General features: G+C 36.7%; 1 protein-coding gene across 2 annotated transcripts; it reads right to left on the bottom strand.

Annotated features, from left to right (window-relative positions):
- Positions 1-8,620: 8,620 nt before the first annotated feature.
- On the bottom strand, positions 8,621-12,485 carry LOC141642987 (E3 ubiquitin-protein ligase RMA1H1-like). 2 transcript variants are annotated; one of them, XM_074451996.1, is made up of 3 exons: positions 12,374-12,477; positions 10,541-10,614; positions 8,621-9,632 (listed from the first exon to the last, which is right to left on the bottom strand). In XM_074451996.1, the coding sequence occupies exon 3, from the start codon at positions 9,581-9,583 to the stop codon at positions 8,888-8,890; it is 696 nt and encodes a 231-aa protein (XP_074308097.1). In that variant the 5' UTR covers positions 9,584-9,632; positions 10,541-10,614; positions 12,374-12,477; the 3' UTR covers positions 8,621-8,887. The 2 variants fall into 2 exon arrangements, with proteins under 2 accessions (XP_074308097.1, XP_074308096.1); XM_074451995.1 differs by lacking the exon at positions 10,541-10,614 and having other exon boundaries at positions 12,374-12,485.
- Between the last annotated feature and the right edge of the window lie 1,241 nt (positions 12,486-13,726).

The following is a 13,726-nucleotide window of genomic DNA, read 5'->3' as shown; positions in this document are numbered from 1 at the left end:
AATCATTTGCAGGGCCTAAAGAACATCATACCTCTCGAAAAAGGTGATGTGGACCTGCGAGTCGGGAATGGAGCACGAGTTCTTTCGCCTCGAAGGGAACATATGTAATCCAACTCCCTAGTGGTTTTGAGTTATCTTTAAATAACTGTTACTATGTACCCAGTTTATCTAAGAATATTATATCTGTTTCCGTTCTTGCTAAAGACGGTTTTACATTTTCAATAAAGGATAATAGTTGTATTTTTTCTTTTAATGAAATGATTTATGACAAAGCAGTTTCCATGAATGGAATTTATATCTTAGATCAAACCACGGAAGTATTACACATGAATAATAAGAAATTAAAGGTTGGTGACAAAGATCAAATATATCTATGGCATTGTCGAATGGGACACATAAATGAGAAACGCGTGAAGAAACTCGTCGATAATGGCACTATTCCCGTATTCGGATTTTCTACATATGGCACGTGCGAATCATGTCTCATTGGCAAGATGACTCGAATTTCCTTCAAAGGTGTTGGAATGCGCGCTAGTGACCTATTAGGACTCATACATACGGACGTATGTGGACCTATGTCAATTACCGCTAGAGATGGCTATAGATATTTTATCACTTTTACGGACGATTTGAGTAGATACGGATATGTCTACTTAATGAAGCATCAAAGTGAGTCCTTTGAGAAATTCAAGGAATACCAGAATAGGGCTGAGAACCTCTTGGGTAGAAAGATTAAAGCACTCCGTTCGGATCGGGGTGGCGAATATCTTTCAAATGAGTTTGATCAATACCGAAAGATGTGGAATCATTTTGCGATTAACTCCACCTGGAACACCTCAATTGAATGGTGTGTCCGAACGGAGAAATCGAACCTTACTTGATATGGTTCGATCCATGATGAGTCACACCGTAGTGCCTGATTCATTATGGGGTTATGCTCTTTTGTCAACTGCTCTTATACTTAACCGAAGTCCATCTAAAGCTGTCGACAAGACTCCATATGAAATGTGGAAGGGAACGGTCCCCAACTTGTCCTTTATTTGGGTTTGGGGTTGCGAGGCTTATGTCAAGTGGAGACACGAGGATAAGCTCGGCCCGCGATCGGTCAAGACATACTTTATAGGTTATCCAAAAGGAACATTTGGTCATTACTTCTATTCGCCTACCGAACATCGAGTTTTTGTTGCGGCTAGTGCGACGTTCTTAGAGAAAGAATTTCTCGAGAACAAGTCGAGTAATAGAACCTTCGAGCTGTCGGAGATTCCAGAACCAACAACCGAGGAACAGATGGAGGAAGCTGTACCTCCAACTGATGATACGGTTAATATTCCTGAGGAACCTGGGAGGTCGGGTAGAGACTCTCATCCTCCGGACAAATACATTGGTATGGTCGAGGAGAATGACGTTTTACTTCTAGAAAGTAATGAACCCGCAACCTATAAAGGTTTTATGGCCTGTTCCGACTCAAAGTTATGGCTCGAAGCCATGCAATCCGAGATGGACTCCATGTATGAGAATAACGTATGGGATCTAGTTGATTTACCTAATAAGGTAAAACCTCTACAGTGCAAATGGCTTTACAAAATAAAGCGTTCTGTAGACGCGCAACCAGATATCTATAAGGCACAACTAGTGGCAAAAGGTTTCACTCAAGTGCAAGGATTGCATTATGATGATATTTTTGCACCTGTAGTCATGCTACGTTCCATTCGGATAATCTTAGCGATTGCCGCATTTCATGATTATGAGATTTGGCAAATGGATGTGAAAACCGCCTTCTTAAACGGTTATTTGGAGGAAGAGTTGTACATGGTGCAACCCGAAGGTTTCATAGATCCTGAGCATCCTAAGAAAGTATGCAAGCTTAAACGTTCCATTTACGGACTTAAGCAAACTTCTCGGAGTTGGAATCATCGTTTCGACCAAGTGATAAAAGAGTATGGTTTCACTCGATCGGTCGAAGAACCATGCTTATATATCAAGTCGAGTGGGAGCAAGATTGTATTCTTGATATTGTATGTCGATGACATACTCTTGATTGGGAATGACATTCCTCTCCTTTCTTCGGTTAAAGAATGGTTGAAGAACCATTTCCAGATGAAAGATCTGGGTGAGGCACAGCGCATTTTGGGAATCCGTATCTACTGAGATAGATCACGACGGACGTTATCACTTAGTCAGGAGTCTTATTTAGATAAGGTTCTTGAGAGGTTCAGTATGACCAACTCCAAGAAGGGGAACCTTCCTATGACGACTGGGATGCAGTTGAGCAAGTCTCAGTCACCCACGACGCCTGAAGGGATTGAGCGCATGAGTCGTGTTCCTTATGCATCTGCAATAGGATCGATCATGTATGCCATGATATGCACACGTCCAGACGTGGCATATGCATTGAGTATGACGAGTCGGTACCAAAAGACTCAGGTGAAACACCTTTGGATAGCGAGTCAAAAATATCCTCAAGTATCTACGGAGGACTAAGGATTGGGTATTGACTTATGGAGGCGATACTAAGCTATGCGCAACCGCTTACGCAGATGCTAGCTTCCAAACGGATCGAGATGATTCAAAATCTCAGTCCGGGTTCGTCTTCTCTCTTAATGGTGCTGCGGTCAGCTGGAAGAGTTCCAAACAGAGTGTTGTAGCATATTCTACTACTGAATCCGAGTACTATGCCGCTTCGGAGGCAACAAAGGAAGCGATATGGATGCGTCAATTCTTACAAGGGCTTTCGGTAGTTCCTAGTTCGAATGACCCAATCACCATCTATTGTGACAATAGAGGTGCCATCTTCCAGGCTAAGGAGCCAAAGTCTAGCAACAAATCTAGACATGTACTTCGGAAAGCTCACCTGATCCGTGATTACGTGGAGCAAGAAGAGATAGTGATTGACAAGATTGCGACGGATGATAACATCGCGGATCCTCTCACCAAACCGTTGAATTATGATAAGCATGTAGGGCATGTTAACTCCATGGGAATTAAACATATTCCTGAGTTGTAGTACTTGATTATGGATTTGATACATTATCTTTTTCATATACTATTTATAACTTCATCGTTTTATATATATAATATTTTGTTTTTCATGTGGATTGTACTGACAACATTGAACGCCACAAAGTGAACTGAATTACATTATATTTGTTTTGGTCCGTAATCGCCAATGTGAGCTGATAACTCCGGCTATTATATTGTGCAGTCGATTGATGGTGGGTTCAACGAGCCATAAGTCAAACGGTTGACTGATCGATCACAGATGCGAGATTATGACGATACCTCGTAGGACAACTATTTGTGACAACGTAATGGAGTCCTAAATGTTTAATAACATTCGGTGCCAGGTCGTGGATAGGACATCCATTGTGTTCCTAGAATCGATTCTTTTGACTATCGACTGTCTCTTGAGATTAAGGCAGTTTTTGGGTGACTTTGGTTTCTTTCTCACGGTCTGCCGTAACTGGAGGCTAAGTAGATTTTTTCTGGTTCATTTCATACTGTGCTTACATCTGCAGGATTCGAGTTGAGGAAAATATCCAACCCTTATCAGGTATAGTTATTTCTCAGGGCCACTCGAGGAGTTGTAACTAAAATGCATGGTCATGCTCGAATGTTGATTCGTTTATCAGTTAAGTTACTCTCTAGTCGGGGAAACCACTCTTGATATTGATCGCTTGTAAAATACGACCTTTGTAAATTCGGATTTGCAAATTGTTTTACATTGAGTGGGAGAAATTTTAGGATATGAGAATCGGTTATCGCACATACACTTGTGAGGACAAGTGGGAGTTTGTTGGAGCTTGTGTCCTCCACAAATTAGTGTGATAACATTTGTAAATCTCTTCTGTGTTCACAAGGGTATACTTCGTATATTTAATCAGTTGATTAACGTTTACCTAATAACGGTTGACTTGCTAGAAAGTTTGACGTTATTATCATACAGATGGCGGTGATCAACTGTTCCCTAAAGGTCACACCTATAGGACGTGTTTGAGAAATGTGGTCATAGAAATATAATCACATTGATGCCCAAAATGACTAAAAAGTTAGTCGATGTGTTGATGAGATAATTATTTAATGAAAATTAAATAATATTAGTTGAGACGAATTAACTGTCAATTCGTAAATTAAATATAATAAGTTATATTTAATTAAATATATATAATGTTAGTTTGGACGAATTAATCTGTTAATTCGTAATTAAATATAATCAGTTATATTTAATATCAACAAGTTGAATGTGTCATAGTGGTAATAGTGAGGGTACACAAGCCAAGAGGTCATGGGTTCGATCCTCACTAGATGACAATTCAACACATATTATATATTTTTTTGGAAAGACCAAAATAAGGAAAATACACTCCTTATTTTCGGTCTGGTTGGCCGAAAATTAGGATGTTTTTTTCTTTCCTAATTGGTTCCAGATTTCGGTCTGTATAAAAATAAAGGGAGAGAATTATTTCTACCCTAATTCTTTTTCTTGACCTAGCCTCCTCTCTCATCACAAAACACAAAAACAACTAAATTTTACAGAAAATTTTAGATCGATTTCTAGCATAATCAAGGGGCATATCTCATATCGTCTTGGGTGCAGCTGATAGGCGAATATCAATTTTGATATTGTTCTTAGGCCAATTTTGTTAGGACCGAAGGTTAATTCTAAATCCTTATACTTTGTTTATGTATTTTGTTTATGACCTTTAATCATCATTGTTAAAATTCGTTATAATCATTCTAGTTTAAGGGAAATATACAGATTATTTCTCACAGGGTGATGGTAAGGGTTGTTAATGGAGGATGAAGAAAGAGGCTTAAACAAAAAAAAAAATGGGATCATCGATTAGTTTACTAGATTTTTGATGAATTTGGGGTTGATTGTTCATCTTTTTCTTTATTTTTTTTCTTGAGATCTGGGAGAAGAAAAAATAATAAAAAAATTGGAGAGAGAATGAAGAATTGAAGAAGGAAGAAGAAATGAGGAAGAAACCAGAAAAATAGAAAGGTGGGGGATCAACACGTGACCTGTTGGAAAACCTGTTATAACAGGTTAAATAAGGGTTGGGTTTAGTACAAGTTAAATGATGCAATAGGTAAGATTATTCTCGGTTAAACATTAGGATGGATTAATATGAGAAGAGGGAGCTTAGGTTGGATTATTCACATGAAATATCCCTTATTATTATTATTATTATTATTATTATTATTATTATTATTATTATTATTATTATTATTATTATTATTATTATTATTATAAAACGCAATTTTTTTTTGCGATCAAATAAATTTTTTACAAGAAATTAGTGGGCAGCCAAGAGAGAACATTGATAAGAAAATATAGTTTAAAGTACAAGGTAAGATAATAACATTTTTCCGCTTTATATACATTGGTTTGTTCATACATTATACTACGATTACATTACGATAAAAAATAATGAGAGGAGTCATAATTTTGTTTTAAAAATAATAATGTATATATGTATCGAATAATTAATATCAAATGTTTTTGCATCGATTTTTAAAAATAATACTCCGTGTATTAATTTATGAACTGAATTTATAGGATCTGAACTTATATGATCTCGAATCGAATCGAACTTATAGGATCTCGAATCGAACTTATAGGATCCGAAGGCCCGAACTTATAGGATCGAATCGAATCGAACTTATTGGATCTCGAATCGAACTTATAGGATCTCGAATCGAATCGAATCGAACTTATAGGATCTGAAGTGAACTTAAATTAAGTGACTTTAAGTCGAAAAGAACAGGGCCAAAGTTGATATTGATGAATGTAGATGAGTAGAAATGAATGTTGATGGAAAGCATTAATTACTTGTAGTGTTTTTTGCTAACTAAATAATGAGGCAAGTACAACTCACAAATTAAATATTACAAAGGGTACATCACAATACCCTAGGTTATATCAGTGTCACTTGATTGCTTTACCCGGTACCACATTCAAGCAATATGGTATATATTTTGAAGAGTTTAGGATTCTAAATTCCTAAGAGGGGGAGGGGGTGAACTAGGTACTATTTTAAAAGTTTTGACTAAACTTAATTGATTTAAGTTAGTTAAATGAAATGATATCTCAAGTATCTAACAAACACCCATTTTAAATGAAAGTTAAAAGGCGTATTGTTGAACTGACTAGAGCAACTGTGAGACAGACTGTTACTTGTTGGCTTTGCAAATGTTGTATTAAAAAATGATGAATGAGTTTAACTGAAAATTTCAGCTTAATCTTTATTGTTTTAAAGTAAGTTGAATGACAATATGAATGTCAAATGGATACATCAAATAAATTGAATGATTAAGAGCGTATCACGATTGCCAAAGTAAGTTTGTTGAAATCGAGGGAAGCAGTTGTTGATTGTTACTTGTTTGTCTTAGCAAGTGAGGTAAAAGCTACGACTGACCCGAAATAATGATATTCAGGATCATTGCTAGCTAAAACGTGAATGAAGAACAAATAAAATAAATTGCAGCGGAATTAAAAGCGAAGTGAGATCAACACAACGATTTTTGAATTGGTTCGGCCAACACTCTAAGGGCCTACGTCCAATCTTCTTTTATTAATAAGTGAAGTGATCTACTCCAACTACTTAAGACACTTACAATAAAAGGACCAACAACCTACTCCGGTTGCGACACGAGTTCTTAGACTACTCCGTCTAGGAACTCGACACTCTAACTAGAATGTTTACAAGACCAAGTTTCCTCAAACTGATTCTTTAAAAGAATTGAGAAGGACAACTTATTGGTACAAACGATTCTAGATGGGAGAGTACAATACTATGTAACAGTGGTGAGGACTGTGACACTTGAAGACTTAGAAGATTTTTTGCAAAGAAAAGGTTTTGAGTTCTTAAAAACTGATTTTGCAAAAATACTTTGATTTCTCAGGAAAAGTCTTGCTTTCAAAGTGAAGAGAAGAGTTCCTTTTATAGAGGAAGCACACAAGAGGAGGTAAGTTAGGGTTTGTGAGTCAAAACATTTGAAAATGAACAAAGGCTTTAACTTTCCCATGTTGCACCAAATGGGTAAATCCTTTAAAAAGTGAAATAAGAAAAGAAGGTTTTTGTAAGGCACCCAAAGAAGGTTTGTTTTCAGAATTTTAACATGTGAACCAAACAAAAGAGGACAACCCTTGAAAGACCATTTTGGAAAGAAATAAGTTTTGCTTTCATAAAGTAAGGGAAAGTCTTTTTACTATTTTGAAGAAAGCCTTTTAGGATATTCAAATGGCATATTCTTTTCAAAGACCACCCTTCAATATTTCAAGTTTAAAACTTCTTTTAAAGCTGATGCATGAAAAGCCATTTTCAATAAAAAAGAAATCTCGAATTTGATAGACTTGCTTCAAGTGTAACAGACCAGAAATGACAGTCAGGCATACTGTTACCAGCGAGAGTAACGGTGGGCTTGACTGTTACTATTGCAATTATTCTACTCTTTCATCTTTACAATAGTTGACACAAACGACTCTAAATCTTGGGTAGCAAATTATCAACCAATCTTGAATTTGACATTGATTAATTCTTGCTTGAGGAGGTTGCATTATTCCTGGAATGGTACAGTTAGAAACACGATTAAATTGGGCATGTCATCATCAACAAATATGTCCTAACATATTTGACCCATCGCAAGCTTGCGACGGATATCTCCGTCACAAATGAGAATTTGTGTACTTTTAAAACTAGTACTCCGTATGAAATATTTTGTAAACTTATGTACAAGAAATTTGTGTATAGCTGAAGAAAGCATGACCACTTGAGTGGGCAGATTGATTCTGTTACATCTTGAGTGGCATAAATAAACAAGATAAAATACAAAAAACTTCCAAAAAAAATACAGTCATACATCTGGATAAGATGGGTAATGATTCCTGATTTGATTTTGTTTTGTTTTGTTTTCACTATATGGCTGGCTATACCAATTTGAAAAGACAATCTGCCAGTTCTCCTATCTGTTTGCTGCACTCGTGTCTGTCTGTCTCTCTGTCTGTCTTCAACAGTAATAGTTTATGCTTTTATTTTATCCTAGTTTTGTACTTGTACTTGGGTATGATCACCAACTTCGTATTGGTTCTATACTCGTCCTGCTGCTGTACGGCCACCTCCCCTTGTTCCGACCCCACCTCCCCCAACACCGACAACCCTATCTCCTGTTTTTTTTTTTTTTTTGGTACATATGAGGGGCAAGCCCCAAAGACTAAGTAATAACTAAACGAGGAAACGCCACGCCCAAGATATCATCGCGTAGGATAGATCGCAATCCTTCGGGAGGAGACTCGAAAGTGGTGATAGCTGATGACGCGGTAATTCCGTTATGCGCTAGCCAGTTCGCCGCACGATTGGCTTCTCTATAAACATGATTAATCTGGACTTCCCAACCATTCAAGGCTATCAATTCTTTGCACCTGACGACTAGTGGCCGTAGATCATTGCTAAACAGCTGATTGTTTTTGACATTTGGTCTTTTCTCTCTTTTTTCGGGGGGTTTGTGTGTACGAAATGAAAAGGGGCTAAGCTGGTAAAAGGGTGTTGAATTTAGCAATATGTGGGTAGGAAATAACATGTCCCATACAAATATCCCGACGACAATGTGTTTAGAAACGTTAAGTAAAAAATGAAAATATAAATGTCTTTGATTTATGATTTCACAAGTGAAACATCATTATGGAAGTCAAAGGATTAACACCTTCACATACAGTGATACAGCGATTACACTGATTACACGTAATTACAACGATGTCATCTCATTCAATTCAATTGTAAATTGTAATCCTTGAAAAATTCTCAACAAGCTTCGAATGTGCTTATACACTTTACACAAAACTACTGTACAAATAAGAAGCTTCTCCCACAGAAAAATAAAATGTAGATCAGAAGAGGAAGAGGCAAAGTAGGAAGCAACACAAAAGAAACAGTGAAATCCTGCTCAATGATTTATCAACCTGCATCTCTTGCCTTCTTAACCTTGGGCTACCATTCCCTACATAATGATATGAGTTTGGATATGTGTACAAGCTCTGAGAGTTGCCAAACACCCTCGCATAAACCATTTCCCCGAACATCCCGACAACCGGTTGAAAAACATTTGCAACACTCTCACTTGAAGAACTTACCTCTTCCGAAGCATAGTGAGGGTGGCTTTGATAAGGGTTACTCCGGTATGGCCTGATCTGGTGCTCAGGATGAGATGCCGCATTTAGCAACGCACGTGTCCCACAAGCTGCCGGCCTTGGAGGTGTATGTGTATCAGGGGAACTTGACTTGGCCTCACCATTGGAGATGCTCATGGATTGGCCTCGCCCATATAGAGGGATCACGGTTGTGTGAGAGATTTCAGCCTTACAAACTGGGCACTGTGGATACTCGTCTGATGGAAGAGATGCGCTCTGGATGTAGAACCATTTGTATATGCATGGCCAACAATAGAGGTGGCCACATAATGTGACTACCGGATCATTTGCTGACTCTAAACAGATGTTGCACTCAAAACAGCCATTGAGATTATCTACCATTGCGTCTTTCGGTGAAGACGGAATTGATTTCCATTTCTGATCTTCTAGTGCCATGAAATGTTATCAGCAACACTTGTCAGACGCCAGTTTCTAAACAAGAGCACTGGACGGCAAAACTTTTGTCAGCATAAGGTTGAATTAAGACTCCTTGGGGACAACTAGAAGAATTTGCAAATTGGTTGATTTTTTTTTTTAGGAAATCAAGCGGAATATATACAAAAAAAATCACTGGGATGGTGATAGCATATATATCAAAATAGCAGCCACATGAATTCCCAACAAGTTGTGTGCAAGCACATGATACGGATAATTAATGTCCTAGGACCCAAATTTATGCACAAGATTTAAGGTACTCTTGAACATGATACGGATAAGCAACAATCGACATCGAAAGGACCCAACACCTAGCTGGATCATGTTCAAGAGTATCTTAAATCTAATAATTGCATTTTCACAAATATCCAACAAAAAATTTTTAGTATGCATTTAGTGAAGGATTCAAGTAGAAGATGATGCCAGAGGACCCAGACCCAGTGCCACTGCTTGTACCCCTAATGTGCTGGAATGCTGGATCCTGGATGGATAGGAATTAGGATCATAGGACCAAAAAACTTCTTTGGACAGAAACTCTCGAAACTGAACTTGACTACAAATTTAAACAAAGTGTACCTGAATTTGACCATCTACGCTACATTCATAGCACATATTTTTTTCAGAATGAAGATTATTAAGAGCTTACGAGGTTAGAACGGTTTAATGGCAACTGTTAAGCATAAACACTTATACTTCGTATAAGATGTGTGTGTCCGTGTCTGGCACGAACACCAATATGACACTCAGAATTACGTGCCAGGCACTCTACAAAGCATGTCAATTTTCATAAGGATTTCTTAAATTGGACATTTCTAGACACTAATGCTGAATTTAGTCATTAATAAGTAAGAGCAGGATGATAACTTCAGGTAAATAGGGGACAAGCATAGCAAAAGGAAAACTGAGAAACATACGTACCAAATGCAAAAGGGAAAAGGGTACAATGTACAAATTCTTACTTGCGTCCGTCACAAGCTCGTGACAACTCACACCTGATTTAAATAACATTAAAAGGGAAAGGGGTTGTGAGACATCATGAGCTTTTGACCGTCACAGCTCACAAGCAAGAGATGCACGAAGGGTAAATAGCAAAATGGGGTAACACATATGTAATGACTCATTTTAAACAAGTCAGTCAAGTCAAATTCAAAAGAATAAGACACGAAACTAAAGAGGTACATCTTCAAGCATCATGGATGAGGAAATAACTTAATTGCTTACTCTACATGCCGGTGACTGCACATGATTAAGAATAAGTCCAATCATGGTATAGTATTAATAATTTGCTTAATAAGACAAATTCTCCACCTCTTCATCCACACGAAATTTCATCTATCCTTTTTAAATTCGACAATATAATTTGTTAATGAGAACATTAGGAGCACCAATGGCAATCACACCACAGGTTTAATAACATATATACTGCTCATGAAGACTCGACTCACCCTATGATAAATATAATAATACCCACCCAAAACAATGCTGAATAGATGTTCATAAACATATTTAATTCTATAAATTACAGAGAGTTCAGACTTAACATCAAGGTCATTTTATAAAGAAATGAGGGATCGTTACTTGCTCTTTCGGTTCACAACATGTCAAAGGCTCACAGATAAGATTACGTTATTGCTAACACATCTACTATTCAATCTCAAGTCAACCATCAATATTCCCCCCTCGCCCACTGATCCACACCCTCCTTCCTTCTGTTTTCTCCCGGGCATCATTAAGTTAACATCATTATTTGGGAAGCTAAAAAGACTAGATACAGCTTTTAAAAAAAGCATACAATGGGAGAAGTACCCAAATACTTGGCGATCACCAAACTGGAAAAAAATAAAAACGCCTCTTTCATATTGGTTGAGTCGCAACACAAAAATACAGTTTTTTAGTCCATTGAATACTTCGTTGATTCACCACTTACTTTAAAATAAAACCAAAGAGAACGGATTGAATGAAACTACAAAGGTGGATGATGACAGGGATGTTTACCAAAAACATTTGTTTGATAAGAAAGCGGAGACAAAACACAAGTTGACAACTGACTAATAGAGACCCAGCAAACAACAGTGGAAACTCGATTCTTTTTGGTCCATAGTTAACTACTCAGTAAGTCTTAAGCAAAATGGTCCATTAATACAATACAATACAATAAAGCCGGGCTCTTAAACGGACATCAAACAACTTTTACCGACTAAGCTAACTGTAGGAAGAGTAACACCCCAACCAATTGTCCGTATGCAGCGGTCTCACATGAATGGTTATCCTAACTTGTTATGTTTCCACAAGTTCTTGAATAAGACCACCTTAAAAAAACAGTGCTTTACAACAGTTTCTCCAGTTTTCATTTATGTTTTTATGCTAAACGGGGTAATGATTTCCAATATTCTTATAAAAGGGCGTAACACAAGACTAATGGGTTTGTTTCTAAGTCTTCAAATCCCTATCTTAACTGTTCTTCAGCCTACAAATTCATCCCTATCATTTACCAGGCCTTAAAACCAACACCTATATGGGCATAAAATACGATACAAGCCCAGCGATCTCAAATTTGATAATCATTTGTTTACCGTTTGATTAAAATAAAGCAATAACCATCCAATTGAACTGCGGTAAATGATGACACAAGCGATAAAGTACCAATTCGTATATTAGTAAAATTGAAGTTGAGAAAAAGGAGTAGATATGACAAAAAAAAAAAAAAAAAAAAAAATCAAATGAGCAATGAAAAGGAAGCAAAGAGGGTACCCAAATTAAGTAGAGGCGTCGTATGGCCGAATTATTGAGCAGAGATCCCCCAAAATCAGTGATATTATGGAGTGATTTTCAAAATCTGGGTTGTTTTAGTTGAGGAGTAACTTCTAATTGGTGATGAACACGAGTATACTTGGTTACCTCTATTTATAAACGGTGGTGGTGTGCATCTCATCAATCTGAGTTTCTCTTTAAAAAATGGTTTTTTTTATTTTTTTTGGTTTGAAACTACCTTATATTTATACTACTCCCTTCTATTCTACATAACCTTCTCTCTTCCCTTTTTCATCTATTCATAATATCTTCCTATTTCCTTCTTTAATAAAGTTTTATACTTATTTTAATCATCTAATCCCACAACAATACTCAACTCATCCCACAACAATACTTATTTTAATCAACTTACCCCACAACAATACTTATTTTAATCACCTCACCCACAATAATATCCCCACAATCCCTTCCCTCTCTCCAATTAGCTAACCCCATTACAATATTTTACCTTATTTTAATCCATCTCCTTAATTCTAGTGCCCCCCATGAATAGGGAGGTTTATCTAGAATAGGAGGGAGTATTTTCATCCATTTACTTTTTGAAGGTCAAAGTTTCCGAACGCTGACCGTCAATAAGTTGGAGAATACAAATCTATAAAATCTTATTAAAAGGCTAGCTTTAAAAGGCCACGCAGACAATGCCACGTAGGATAAGGAAAAGCCACGTATGCATTTGCAATGCCACATCTTAATCCGCGTGTCACTCTAATCTATAAAATTTTATTAAAAGGCTACTTGAAACACCTGTTAAATGTCACGTAGACATCAACTAAAAGCCATCTAAGATTATAAATGTCACGTAGACATCGACTAAAAGCCACCTAGCAATAAATTATTTTTTAATCCACTCTTTTTTTCCTTCTTTAAAAAAAAACCAAAATCAGATTAGTAATCCCTGTTCTTTTACTCCACCCACATATGAATCAACTACATATACAATTTTCAAAATATCATCTTCCCCAATTTTTTTTGGCCAAAATGCCTTTGAATTGCCGATGTCCGCGTTCAAATATATTTCTATCTATACAATATAGTTAAATGACTAACTAAATCATCTATAAAATACCATTAAAAGACTAACTTGAGTAGTATTTAATTGCCATGTGACAACTCTCAAAAACCTCCTAATTTGCTATAATATTTCATGTCTAATTAAGTTCTAATAATAATAATAACACATTCAAGATGTTTTATTATGCATTTACTCCACTTTTGTTATTCCTCTTCTCCCATTCATTGTAAGTTCGTAACCTAATTTCAACCTTTCATCTTACTCTTGAATTCTTAATCTTA

Source organism: Silene latifolia, chromosome 2 (assembly GCF_048544455.1).
Source record: "Silene latifolia isolate original U9 population chromosome 2, ASM4854445v1, whole genome shotgun sequence".
Classification (NCBI taxonomy): domain Eukaryota; kingdom Viridiplantae; phylum Streptophyta; class Magnoliopsida; order Caryophyllales; family Caryophyllaceae; genus Silene; species Silene latifolia.
The sequence above is the reverse complement of the archived record's forward strand: the minus strand, read 5'-3'. Positions and strand labels throughout refer to the sequence as shown.